Source organism: Chiloscyllium plagiosum, chromosome 4 (assembly GCF_004010195.1).
Source record: "Chiloscyllium plagiosum isolate BGI_BamShark_2017 chromosome 4, ASM401019v2, whole genome shotgun sequence".
NCBI classification, from domain to species: domain Eukaryota; kingdom Metazoa; phylum Chordata; class Chondrichthyes; order Orectolobiformes; family Hemiscylliidae; genus Chiloscyllium; species Chiloscyllium plagiosum.
In genome coordinates, this window is record NC_057713.1 from 102,336,233 (window position 1) to 102,350,564 (window position 14,332).

Here is a 14,332-nt window from a genome sequence, read left to right on the forward strand (position 1 = left end):
TTTGCAATTCCATGCAAATATATAATCAATCCTTTTCAACTTTGCACTATCTGACTATCAGTGTTACAATTCTCATAGCTAATAAATAAATGCATTCTCAGCAGTATGCATACGATAGTTCCAAAAACAGATCCAAGGCTGGGGAGTCTGCGAAGAATTACTCATCTCCTGACTCCCCAAAGACTGTCTACATTTGACAAGATGCACATCAGGTATTCTGTAAGAGAATACTCTCCACTTTCCATGATAGGTGAAGATCCAACAATACTCAAAAGCTTGATACTACCCAGGGCAACGCTTCCAACTGAATTCAAACCCTGTCCACCACCTTAAATGTTCACTCTCTACATCACCAACATACAATAGCAGCAGTATGTACCTACAAGACAGACAGCAAAAACCTATCAGACTTCTATCAGCAAGAATTTGCACACTGTTGCTGGGTCAAAATACTGAAATTCCCTTCCTAACAGCACTGTGGCTGCACCTATACCACATGAACTGCAGTGATTCAAGAAGATGGCTCGCCATCAAGTTCTCAAAGGCAACAGGGTAATGGAAAAAACTGCTGGTCCAGCCAGAAACATACCGATCAAGTAAAAACAATTTTTAAAATTGTCTTCAGCTACTACCATAAAATCTTTGTTACCTGGCTAGAATCCACCTCCCTGTCTCCAACAACTCAACTAAATTATTAACAAACTCGTGTTATATTTGATTAGAATTGAGCTTCCAGCCACATATCTGTATCATCACTGAGATCACTTAGGTCTATCTCTGCAGTATTGCCTGACTCTACTCTCGCCTCAACTTGTCTGCTGCTTAAAGTTATCAATGTTTTTGTTGCCTCCAGACTTGACCATGTCAACATACTCCTGGCCAGCCTTTGATGGTCTACATTTTGTCAATCTGAAGTCATCCCAACATTTACTGCCCATTCCCTTTGAAGCACCAAGTCCCATTTTTCCACTGATCCTGTGCTCACTGATCTACAGTGGATTATGTTCAAGCTGCACCTCAATTTCAAAAAAAGATTTATTTGAATTCTAACTACAGTCTCATCCCTCCTTACCCCAATATCCTCCAGTTCCACAAATCTCTAAGATATCAGTAATCACCTAACTCTTGCTCATTGATCATCCTCAATGTTATCTGTTTCACTATTTAACTCCCTGTTACAACCAGACCCTGGGCAAGATTTCCTAATTTTTATGAAGGGATGAGCCAAATCATTAAACTCGAAGGTGAGAAGGTATGACCTGGCCTACCTCAGGTATTCGCATGACTCCCTCAGTTGGTCACAACAAGGTTAATTCAAAAATGTTTACTTTCATTGCAGACACCTTGCACCTAAGCTAAATTTTTTTAAATGAGCCAATTAAACCATGTTTTCCAGAATTAGCAATAAAGGTTACATTTATTAATGATTCCTCTTGACAGTAACTGAATTCCAGTATTCAGAATGAAAAAGAGTCTTTTCCTTTATTTGATCTGCAATGTTTAATCTGGCTATTCTCAAAACTGTGAGCCTCACAGCACCCTAGTCCACACACTAGTACAACAGGCCATAACACATAAACTAGTGTTGCAAACAGTTTTGAACTTCTTTTTATATATTGTTATTGGGTAACTCAGATATATAGGCAAGAGATGGCTTTCCGTTGAGAGGGATAGTAAGCCCCTTTGTTATAGCTTCTTGTTAATCCATTCCCTATTTGAAGTTTCCTTCACTGTACCTGTGTGATATTATAAGTGTTTCTTACAGGACTTGACCAGTTACTGAATTTACATTGGCTGATCTATTTTTAACTGTAGCAGTCCTCGTTTTAAAGGAAAACATATTTTGGAATTAAAAGTAAAATATATCTATACATAGTTATGGATTCTGATCAACTGTAAAAAAAATCCCCAAACTCGGAAATTTCTTGCCTGAAACCTTTCATATTAGTCTCATATTTTGCTTTACGATGAGGTCTTCTATGAGGTCCCTGCAGGAACTTTCATATACTTAAGGTGATACTTAAATGCAAGTTGCTGTCATGGTTCACAGCCAAAGCATTCTATTATATTCTAAGAGTGGATTTAGATGCTTTTTCAATGCGTCATCAACCCCAGACCATAGTTTTTTTCTGAACTGCTGATGTTAGTTTATCCAAGACCATACGTTATGATAAACTGAAATTACAATATGCTCAGACAAACTGAGAACCATTATTGTTGGTTGGAACGATTTGTAGATTCGATCCCAGCTCTAAAATTCTGCTTCACAGTGATACTCTGTGAATGCACGCTCGATACTTTTGGTTGTGCTTCGATGGAGAAGTGACAATTCTTTATCCCTCCCTTACACAATTACCATGTTATTACATCAGCACTTCAAATGGAGATAATTGCATCCCTTTATGAAAATGAAAGTTCATACAATACCTTCAGTGAGATAGAAGGAACTGCTGTGTCTACAGTGTTGTCAGCTGCCTGCTATGAAAAAAAACTTTTATCATTAAATGCTAACTAATTGAGACACCTGATTGCTTTTGATATCAGCAATTTGCAGTTTAATAAGCGATAACAGTAAATTCACTATTAATTGCAAATGATTCCATCCATTTACAGTGTTTTACAGGTACTTTTATAATCTCTAGCTCTTCCATTAAAGCACCCTCAAATGAAAAACTTGGTGCATTCTGAATCAACATTAGTTTACTCTACAAATTCTTAATATAATACATGACAGACAGTAATTCCCCTTCCTGAAATGTTACTTAAATAGTTAACTGCAACTTTGCTATTGCATTTTTTCTACTACAAACAAAACTCTTTAAAACAATGATAAATGTCAAAGCCAGATTCAGACATATTTTGCTAAATTTCAAGATACAACCTTTCAACGTAGAATTAGGTAAGTAGGATATATTTATTTCTTCATCAAAAGTAGTAAAAGCTTTCTCAGTTTTCTGAACTATTTCATTGATTTGGTTTCTGGGATAGTCAAAGAGCACTTTATATTGTCTGTGGGAAACTGCTTACAGCCATTCAGTTATTGTTTTCCTTTTCTCTCCCATCAGATTATATTGATTTGCAAAATGTGAAAGAAAGATGCCTTAAATACTTATTTGGTCTCACATACAGAAATTACGTCCAGGCTTGGCGAGACTGAAACAGCAACCTTCAAGTCATCAGCTTTTTCAGCCTTGTGTAAAATATCTGAAAGAAAGAGGGGCAAAATTGCAGCAGAACCTATGCAATTATCTTCAATGCATTGCATGCTTTAATGAGATTATCAGATTTGAAACGCAAACTAACTTCTGTCATCAAGAGAACATTAACGGTCGAATGAATTTGCTCGATCATGTCAACTAATATTAGAAAATTCAAACATGTGCCTTTTGTAGAAATGGAGAAACCTTAAATTACAACTGGGTCAAAATTAGGCATGGGCATTGTTTAAAATCTGGAAAGTTGAAGCACTTTACGCCTGAAGCTATTTTCAGAAAACTACTCCACAAATGCTGTTTCAGTTACTGCTTGATAAAAAAAAATGAATTACAAGTTTTGACTTAATTAACTGAACTATTAGGCACCAAATTTTGGCCATGGGGGATATGGAAATTATGGTTGCCTTCCAAAAATATTCCTATTGTTTCGATTAACTGTCCCAAGAGTGTTTATTTTCCATTTTTTTTCCACGTCTTTCTCTTATTTCCTCTCTTTATTGTCCACTCAGCCACCATTCTTGGCTCCAGGAGAAATGTTGAACATGGTAAATCAGCAACAGTATCCTGATTAGTGTTATCAGCTGTTTTTCCAAGATGTTAGCAGAGTTTTCATAGCACTATGTTGTTGATGATTAATCAAGTCACTTTCCTGTTTTACTTTTTTGCCTAAACTTGGGTTAAGTCTTCTCATTCCATTGCACTTTTTTCCTTTGTATCTATTAAGTAAAGGCAAAAGCAAATACCACAGATGTAGGAAATCTAGTGGAATCTGTGAAACAGACTTAACATTTCGTTCTCAAGCATGATCATGAACCTGAGACATCAGTGCTGTTTTTCTGTCCCCACAGATACTGCCAAATCTGCTAAGTAGTTCCAGAGCTTCCTGTTTTTAGGAAAAATTAAGGAACATTTTTTATTGCTGGTAAATTATAATCACGTACAAATGCAGTTCTGCATATTGTCACTATAATAATTTGCATATTGAAGTATTACAATTTGAGGATAGTAATTTTTGGTTAAGAGCATATGTTGAATAAGAAGTGAAACAATAGAAGAAAGGCATATTGAGTTGCATAGAAGGAGACTTGCAGGTTCGGGTGTATAGATTTTTTAAAATGCTACAAGCAGGTGCAGAAAACAATCAAGGCAGCTGATGGAATGCTGGCCTTTTTATCTAGAGAATTGGAATATAAGACATAGAAGTAATGCTGCAGCTATACAAAACCCTGTTTAGACCCCACCCTGAGTTTTATAAACAGATCTGGGCACCATACATTAGGAAGGATATACTGGCCTTAGAGGAAGTGCAAATGGATTTACAAGAACCTGGATTTCAGGTATTAATTTAAGAAGAGAGATTATAAATTTAGGCCTGTTTTCTCTCGAACTTTGAAGGTTGAGGGGTGATTGAAGTCTTCAAGATATTACCAGGAAAAGACAGGATAGATGAAGAAAAACCATTTCCACTGGTTGGACATTCTAGAACTAGGGGTCGTAGTGTAAAAATTAGAGGCAGTTCATTCATGAGAGGTGGTAGGAAGCACTTCTACACACAAAGGGTGGTAGATGTTTGGAACTCTTTTCCACAAATAACAGTTGTTAATTTTAGATCTGAGATAAGTTTGTTCTGTTGAGCAAGGTATTAAGGGATATGTGCTAAAGGAAGGTATATGGAGTTAGACTACAGATCAGCACAACTTCACCGAATGGCAGAACAGGTTCAAGGAGCTGAATGGCCTACTCCTGTTCCTATATTAAAAATGCAAAGAAAGCCAGTCAGCATCTGAAAAAGAAATATAGATTGTGATTTGGGTGCAACAGAGTGAGAAAGATCGGGGTACAGATTTTTTTTGTTGAACAGAGAAAAGTAAAGAGCATCTATTTCTTTAACACATCTCCAACTTTCCACAAACGCTCTGCTTATTGTGGTGTTGTTTCGTCCTGTGTGCACAAATGTGCAATTCTTCACCTCATCTTTTTAAAATACTGTTCATCTATAATATCTGAAACTCTGATGAAGACTACATGTGAGGAAGAGATATTTTTCATGATTTGGTGTGAACATAGTGTGTTGTTAAAAATCTAGCAAACCTCATTCAATAAGGTGCAATTTTCTCTGAGGGTTTTTACAAAGAAACCAAAAGCAAAAGGACAAGTGATTATTGCCTTTAGTTTCATGACTTCTACTTATAGTCTGCAGGGACTTCAACAAAGCATCCTACTGAGACAGATGATATCACTGGCACCATCTTCTGGATTTCTATGCTTAACTGCCTGTGTGCAAACTGAAAAAAACAGCTAACAGTTTTACAGAAGTGATAGCAGCCCATGTTATTACTACTGCAAAACCCTCACTGCTGGCTATTATCCATGAACACAATATCAAAACCACCAAGGAAATGCATTGAAAATCAAGTCCCACTATTCCTCACTGATTACTCTACCAAATTGTACAATTTTACTTATCTGACCCATATTAGAAGAAAGCAGTTATTTATTATCATCATATTATTTTTAATCTATGGCAAAAAAGAAACATGAGTTATAAACTTCCAAACTGAACTTCCCCTTTCTAAAATTCCCATTCACATACAAACATACATGACTAGACACAAATATTATGGGCTGGAAAGGTAAAAAAAAATCAAAATAGTCAGTTCTGGCACCAGTCCAGATCACAGACATTGAAAAATTATTTTCCTTCAGTTTTCTATCCATAATCCTTTGCTAATTATGTATGGTTACAGATACATCAATTCTTTGCCTTCATTTACTAGTTGAGAATTCACATTTTTATTGTCTTTGATTGTGTTTTTTTTTCCTTTTTCCTTTGAACAAGAAAATTTGCAGATTAGAGGGAAATGGTGAGCGAGAACAGCTACGAGGAGATTTTCTGTTAATTCTCTACACAGAAGAGAGAAATAGATTTAAAAACCAAAAGAACTGTGGATGCTGTAATTTGGAAACAAAAACAGAAATTGCTGGAAAAGCTCAGCAGGTCTGGCAGCATCCATGAAGAGAAATCAGAATTAACGTTTTGGGTTAGGTGACCCTTCCTCAGAACTGATGGTAGCAAGGAAAATGTGGGTTTACATGTAGAAGATAGGGTGGGGGCGGGGGAATGGGTAAGGACTAAACAATAGGCAGGGATAGAGCAAAAGGACAGAGAAGAACTGTTGGACTGACAAAGGACCACATAATGATTTGGCTAGGAGAGTGAATAGCTGTTAATTGAGGCTGTTAGTGGCTATCAATAGGTAGCATGCAATGGCAGACTACGTGATAACAAGGCCTGGTGTGTGAGGTAGAAGACTAGGACATGGGAGAGTTCAGGCCCTAAAATTATTGAACTTGATATTGAGTCTGGAGGGCTGTAAGGTCCCAAAGCTGAAAAATAGGTGTTGTTCTTTCAGCTTGTGCAGAGTTTCACCGGAACACTGCTGTAAGCTTGAGACAGAGATGTTGACGAGGGAACGGAGTGGTGTGTTAACGTGGCAGGCAACTGGAAGCTCAGAGTGCTTTTTGCAGGCAGAACATAGATGTTCTGTGAAGCAGCCAACCAGCGTACACTTTGTTTCCCCAATGCATATGTATTGATCTCCCAGCAGTGGTCAGGACCAGGGACGCAAGATGTACCAGGAAATAGATAGGACATATCAGAAAGGCAAAGTCACAGTGATTATGGGGGAACCCCAATATGCAGGTGGAGAAAGAGCCGTGGGTGGCAACTGGAATGGGACTGGAACAAGAAATGGTCCATGTACCCCATGAAGAGACAGGCATAACTGGGGCCCATATGTGTACCTATGGCCTGAAGAAAATGAGAGGAGTTAAAAGTAAAGTTACTTAGGGTGGGAATGAGTTCGGCCAAGAGGAGGGTGGTGGTGGGTGGGGACTGTTTAGGCCTTTGCTCCAGGAAGAAGGGAAAAGCCCTGAGAATCTCATAGCCAGATCATTATCCACTAGTTTGTCTGTCCAACTGTTCTTCTCTCTCTTTGGGCTCTATCCTCATCGATCATGTACTCCTTACCCCCCCTCGGCACCCCCCCCATCTTTTTGCATATAAACCCACATTTTTCCAGCTACCACCAATTCTGAGGAGGGGTCATCGGACCCGAAACGTTAACACTGATTTCTCTTCACAGATGCTCCCAGACCAGCTGAGCTTTTCCAGCAACGTCTATTTTTGTTTGAGTTAGGTGTTTTATCTTTGTAGGCTAGAATCATCTCCTTATTGTCCACACACAAGGTTATAGAAGCTTGCCCAGGAACACATGAAGACGTTGGTAGTATACTGAACACTCATGAGTTGATGCTACGAGTCCCGATGGAAACCCACGCATGTAGGTCTCAACACACACACATTCTCTCTCTCTCTATCTCTCTCTCTCTCTCTCGGTTTCTCTTCTAAAATAAGGCAACACTGCAGAAATACCTCACAATGAGTTCCAGTAACTCATTTTTAAAACTGCAGACATGTTTTTCCATGGTTTTCTTGATTTAAAGGAGTATTTATTCCCATTTTGTAGTCAATAGTCCAAAAATAAAGAAAATATAAACATATAGTCTTTACCATGATAATTAATGAGTGTTAAAGTTGTGTAAAATATGTTGCTTTCAGAAAGATATATTATTTAGCAGATTAAATATCACGCGTATTAAATAAAGGAACAGTTTTCAAACTGAGGGATTTTTCATCACTTTTGACTCTGTGCACCTTGTGATTTTGTAGCTTCCTTGATGACCTTGAGAAGCTCTTTCATTTCTGTGTCCATTTCATCATAATCCAGCTCCCTGGATTCCACTTTTGGAGCCTGGAAGAAGGAAGGATCTGTGCCCAAGTAGGAGCACTGCAAATGGCCACCATCACTTAAAGTCACCACTACTCCCTTCAAGTCCCTGCACAGGAAACAGATGAAAACATTTACAGATTTAAAGCTGATTGATTTTTTTTAACTCACTTTTATTTTATTCCCATTTCTGTAAAATGTTCACTTTGGCAAAAAGAATAAAAATGCAATCACTCAAATGGAGAAAAAATGGAGAATTCTGGGGTGTAAAGGGACTTAGCGTTCTGGTGCACGCATCATAAAAGTTGGTATGTGAGTACAGCACATCATCACAAAGGCTAGCCTTTATTACAAAAGGAATTCAATATAAAAGTAAGGATATTAAGTTTCAATTATAATGGCATTAGCGAGACCACATCTCAAAAACTGGATGAAGTTTTGGTTTCTTTATTTCAGATATGATGTCAATGCATTGAAGGTGGTTCAGAGAAGATTGATTGATACTTGGAATGAATGGATTATCATATGAGGGTAGCTTTATCAGGGTAGGCTGATTTCTATAGGTGTTTGGGAGAGTGAGGAGTAATTTGATTGAAATGTATAGGATCCTGAATGATCTTGACAAGGTGGGTGTGGAAAGGACATTTCCTCCATAGGTGAATCCAGAACTGGGAGGCACTGTTTTAAAATTAGGAGTCGCCTTTCAGGGCAGAGATGAGAAATGTTTTTAATTCAGAGGGTTCAGAGACTTTGGAACTCTGCCTCTGAACGTATGATGGTTGTGGTGATGGCATTGTTGCTGGTGGAGCTGTTGTTTAGTGGGGGTGGAAAGGGAAGGAGGCTTGGTTTGTCATTAATAATTTTATGACAGAGATGGATAGATTCTTGTCCCAGAGGGGAAAAAACAGTAATAAATCAGCAATACTGAGAAATAAATGTACTGGGCATACTGGTGCTCCCCTTTTGTGACAAAAAAAATCATTACCAGGAGTGTGATTTGAATATTGTGGTTAGTTTTCTTTCTGGATAGACAGGGGAATCTAGGCTTTTTGGGGTAAGATGGGAATGTAGAATTCAAAACACAAACAGATAAGCCACAAACCTACTGAATGGCAGAGTAGGCTCAAGAGAATAGAAAAGCTACTCTGGTTTTTCTTGCATAAATTTGTATTTGCCAGTGTTGTTGTTGCACTAATGTTCAAAACTGAGGGTATGTACAACTTTGTACGTGTCAAACTTCTTCTTTGCCATAAATATTTTTTAACATTACAAGCTCAACATCAAGAATCAGAACCTAGGCACTGCAGAGTAGATTTTTTTAAAAGTAAATTATTAAGTTGTCCTTATTTTGAGCCTCAGGTTGCTCTAAACTCTTCCAGCCCTGTGACCAGGCTGGAAGGGAGTGAACATTGATTCTGCAAAATTCTGATTCACTAATGGACCAATCAAGCAGCTGCATTCCATGAACTGTCCCTCACACTTGCTGCTCAACTGTTATGGCATTTAAAGAAAGCACATACCTCACATCATGGACGGCTGGAGAGGCTGGCAGATAGACTGGTACAGAGGATAGACATCCTTTTCCCAGTTAAGTGACACTAAAAGCCACGCAACCAGAGCAAGCCAGCATGGATCCAGACAGCAGCTTGGGTTCTGGTTGAAGCAGGACACCCAGCTGTGTAGCAAGAAGGTGTAGCACTCCGCAAGGGCTAGAACCACTATCTTCTCTCTGCTATCTCATGCACATCCCGCTAAGGCACATGAACAACAGCTCTCACTTTTGCATGCACTTGTTCATGCAACAACCCTACACCACCTTATCCTCCCAAACTCCTAACCTTCCTGATCTCTGTGCTTCTGACTCATTCAGTGGGGACAATCCATCTTCTCTCTTGCTCATGATTACCACTAACTTCCATCATACTCAATCCCTCCCGTTTTTCTCAATAAAGCAAAAGTTGGCCTATAACCATGCCAAGAGAGCTAAGCTCAATGACAGAGTGCCAGACATCAGGCTCTTCATTTCCAATGAACAGATAGCTCTATATTTAGCTACAGAAGGGCACAGCAGCTCAAGTGGGTACAAGAATACCTCAATGACCAATCAACCTGGTAAGTGTTATTCTGCTATGTTGCGTTGCATTCCTATTTCATTGCCATAAGTGCTAATTTATTCTTAATCTACACAATCTTTTAACCCCCTTAGACAACTAATTCCCGGTCTTTTCTTACAAAGGCACTAGCAGGACACAGTGAACCTCTGACCCAAAGAGACCAGTGCCAGAGACCCAAGTTCAATCTTTACCCCGAGGAAGAATTTACTGAACTGAGGTTGCATCAGCAAAGTTTTCCCTGTACCTGCCACTAGCTTACAGACTTTCACTCTGGTGGATACTCTATGTAGATTAGATGTTGGGGCACAACCCGGTGAGCACATCAACGGCATTTCTCTGCAACCTTTCAAGGAGGAATCACCCCAAGTCTCTGGTCTCCATAGAAATAGTGGAGACCAGAGACCTGTTCAGCCTCAGGCAGATGATCCAATTGTCATAGCCATCAATAACTTTGTCAAAATGTATAAATAAACATAAGATCAGTGAGCAGATTTATCAAAATCAGTTGGTAAATGAGTTCAAAGGATTGAGGAGTCTACCAAAGTTATTAGCGCTGTCCTGGCTCCAGCATGCATGCATATAGCTGTATCCATTATCAGATTAGCAACTGCCATGGAGATCCAGGTCCAGCATACTCAATGTCAGCCAGCTATGTGCACAGATTAGCAGTCTGTCGGTGTAGCCACTGGTGCCAGCATGAATGGCAAGGTGAAAAAGGAACAATGACTTTGACCTCCCTCCAGGTATCCCTTCTACTCAGGGAGACAGAATGGTATCATCGGGACCCCATACAGGATCCCCAAAAGTTTCTCATTAACACACTCCAAAGATGCCTGGCCCCTCCACACCAACCCCATCCCAAAGTGTACAGACATAAAGTCAAAGAGGTGAGCCTGCACCTGGACAGCATACTTTCCGCAGGCCTGGGCCATCGAGACCCAAAAGCAGCTGGGAAAAATCTGCCCAGGTTTTCCAGGCCAAGCTTCCTCCACTCCAGCTGCTAAAGCTAGGACTGCACTTAGAAAAAGTAGGATTCAGACAAAAAAAGAAAACATACCGAAGGCACATGGATGGCATGGGTGACATCTTTGTGGATGACCTTTCACTTTTATAAATCTATGTTCACCTACACTGTTTGCTATGCTATAATTTTCTCTGTTGCACCTGGTTAAATCAGGTCCCTGTGAGAGATGAGCAATCTCTGCAGGTATCCCAAAGATTAAAGAAGATTAAAGATTACTAATCCCTCAAAAGCTACTGACACCTTGACTGCAGATAGTCTCAAATATCTACCAATCAGTGCCATTTTTCAACCAAATCAGTACGCTTCCCATGTAGTGCCTACCGTCTTTTCCTTTGAAGTTTGGTATTCTTGTGATTCTGTCCCAATGAGGGCAAGAAAGAAAGCTTTGGGAAGCACATCTTATTTTTCAACAATCCCCTATTTCTGTATTACCAAGCCACTACTTACTTACAACTATTTTTAATACAAAGATTCTTTCAAATTGGTAAACTGGTGTGAGAATGAGAACGAGAAAAATCAAAGCTACCTTAGAACTCAGGAGGTTAAAAAAAAATTCTGTTGTATTGAATTTCACTTTATCATCACTCTCAACTTAGGAGGTCGGTGGTTAAAAGGATTGTGCATTAAGAGAAGTGAAAGTGGAGATACAGTCTGATAAAACTAAAAGAAAGCCAACAGACTTCAAACAACTTTGGATCTCTTAGCCTAACTCCCGACACTGTGATAAAAGAATTTTCTGTGTGTTGTTATCGCCAAACATTTCTAAGGAAAGGTCATCTACAATGCCATCAGTTCCACTGGGCACCCTTGTAACAAAAATAACTACAGCATTGTCAATGCAATATAAACTGATTCAATATACTGTTAGATGTTAAGCAATAAAGATATATTTTTAAGGAGAAACAAGTAAATTTGATACTATGCAGAACAAATGAACAAGAATAGCCTCTTCGATGTAGATCTGCTTCAGCAAAGGCTTGCACAGGATGCTTGTAGACTATTTGACAGAAATTATAGACATGGGGCAACTCATTTAAAAACTGTTGACAGATTGTTTCTTTAATGTGCGGCCAATATTATAAGTAAAATAAGTGATAAAGTAGAAAGGAGTCGATTCATGTGTGACACACAACAATGGAAAGAAAACCTATAAGTCCAAGCTCCTTTAATTTTGATTACCAGACATCTCTTCACAGACAATTACATTAATTTACATTTATTAATTACTTAATTAACAGTGAAGTATCTGCAATTTATGAAAAGCTAGTCCTATATTCATATTGCTAAGCATAGAGTCATAGAATCACACAGCAAGGAAACAGACTCTTTGGTACTAGTCCACGCCGACCATGTTTCCAAACTAAACTAGTCCCATTTGCTTGCGTTTGGCCCATATCCCTCCAAAACTTTGCTATTCATGTACTTATCCAAATATCTTTTAAATATTGTAACTGTATCTGCATCCACTACTTCGGTGGCAGTTCATTCCATACATGAACCACTCTCTGTGAAAAAAAAGTTGCCCCTCAGATTCTTTTTAAGTCTTTTTCCTCTCAATTTAAAAATATGCCTCCAAGTTTTGACATCCCCCATCCTATCCACCTTATCTATGCCTCTCATGATTTTATAAATCGTTATGAAAGGTCACCCTCAACCTTCTACATTCCAGTGAAAAAAATCCCAGCCTATGTTTATAACTCAAACTCTCCAAAAGTGGTAACATCCTGCTAAATCTTTTCTGAACCTTCTTCAACAGGGCGACCAGAACTGCACACAGTACTTCAGAAAAGGTGTCACCACCATCCTGTATAACCTCAACATGACGTCCCAACTCCTACACATAGTCTGAGCAATGAAGGCAAGCATGCAAAACACCATCTTAACCTGTCTACCTGTGAAGTTAATTACAAAAAAATTATGTACAGGTATCTGGAATCCTAGGTCTCTGTTCTACAGCACTACCCAGAGCCCTTCCATTAATTGTTTGAGTCCTTACCTTGTTTATTCTATCAAACTGCAATATCTCACATTTATCCAAATTAAAACTCCATCTGCCACTCCTCAGCCCATTGACCCACTTGATCAAGCTCATAGAATCATAAAGATGTACAGTATGGAAACAGTCTCTTTGCAATCTTTAGATAATCTTCTTCACTGTCCACGATACCACCAACTTTAATGTCATCTGCAAACTTACTAACCATGCCTCCTACATTCTCATCCAAATTATTTCTGTCAATCAAATAATCCTGTTAATAAGTTCAACTCTGCAATTTACAATTCCACAAAAAACACAACTACAATACATAATGTTTTCTAGCCATTTACTAAACAAAACCACAAATGAGATTATAGGTATAGGAAGAAAATAGAAAGTATTACTGAGAAATAGGTACTGTAATTATTTTGCACTGGAGTTCAAAACTATCTTTGAGATTGGTCCAATGAAAATAGGCATTATTGCACTATCACATTTATGATGGAGTTTCATATTCAAGAGAATCAAACCTGTACTTGTCGCTTGAAAAATAAACAGATGTTCTAAAATAAGCTGTGTCATTTTACATCAAGAATGGAGATGTGGGGTTGTACCTTCAACATCACAGAATCTAGATTTATGTCAGGGGGAATACAATGTGTGCTGGAATTTGCACAGCGAGAAGATTTGCTTATTTTAATTTCTGTGCAAATGTAGGTACAATAAGGATAAACTGGCTACTCAGCAAAAAAACTGAAGCAGGACATGTGTCTTCATAGATGGCTACTGAAATTGTAACTTGAAAATAGAAAAGTAGAACAGTGTACAAATGATGATGAAACTTTGGAAACATTTTACTTTCTGTGTGGCAGAATAATGTACAAAATGAGCAGGGGAAAACAGCAAAGAATAGGAATCAACATCAACAATTCAATAATTAATTATCCCACTCTTGTGAAGTTACATGGTGAGGACAGTGCAGGAGAGAGAGAGAGAAAGAGAGAGAACCTGCACAGTTACCGCCTTTGCCGTTTGAATTCGTGTATCGCTGGACATCGGAGTGCATCTGGGAAAATTACCAGACAGTGAAATTCACAACTAATCTTGGAGGAACTGTTGGGCGAAGTTCACAGCACAGAATCAGATAAGTTAATTGTTGTTTTAAGTCTGTCCAAGAGAAAAGCTGCAGTAGTGAGTACAGTGGGTTCTTT

General features: G+C 38.6%; 1 protein-coding gene across 8 annotated transcripts in view; it reads right to left on the reverse strand.

Moving 5' to 3' along the window:
- The window catches only part of bbs9 (Bardet-Biedl syndrome 9), a 529,891-nt gene that overhangs the window by 441,748 nt on the left and 73,811 nt on the right, over positions 1-14,332 (reverse strand). For 6 of the 8 annotated variants that reach the window (XM_043688773.1, XM_043688770.1, XM_043688767.1 and 3 more), the window contains exons 10-12: positions 7,933-8,114; positions 3,128-3,204; positions 2,428-2,478 (exon numbers count right to left, since the gene is read on the reverse strand). In XM_043688773.1, the coding sequence (XP_043544708.1) occupies positions 2,428-2,478; positions 3,128-3,204; positions 7,933-8,114 (310 nt within the window). The remainder of the gene's footprint in view (positions 1-2,427; positions 2,479-3,127; positions 3,205-7,932; positions 8,115-14,332) is intronic. The other 2 variants (XM_043688772.1, XM_043688769.1) reach the window with 1 other exon arrangement.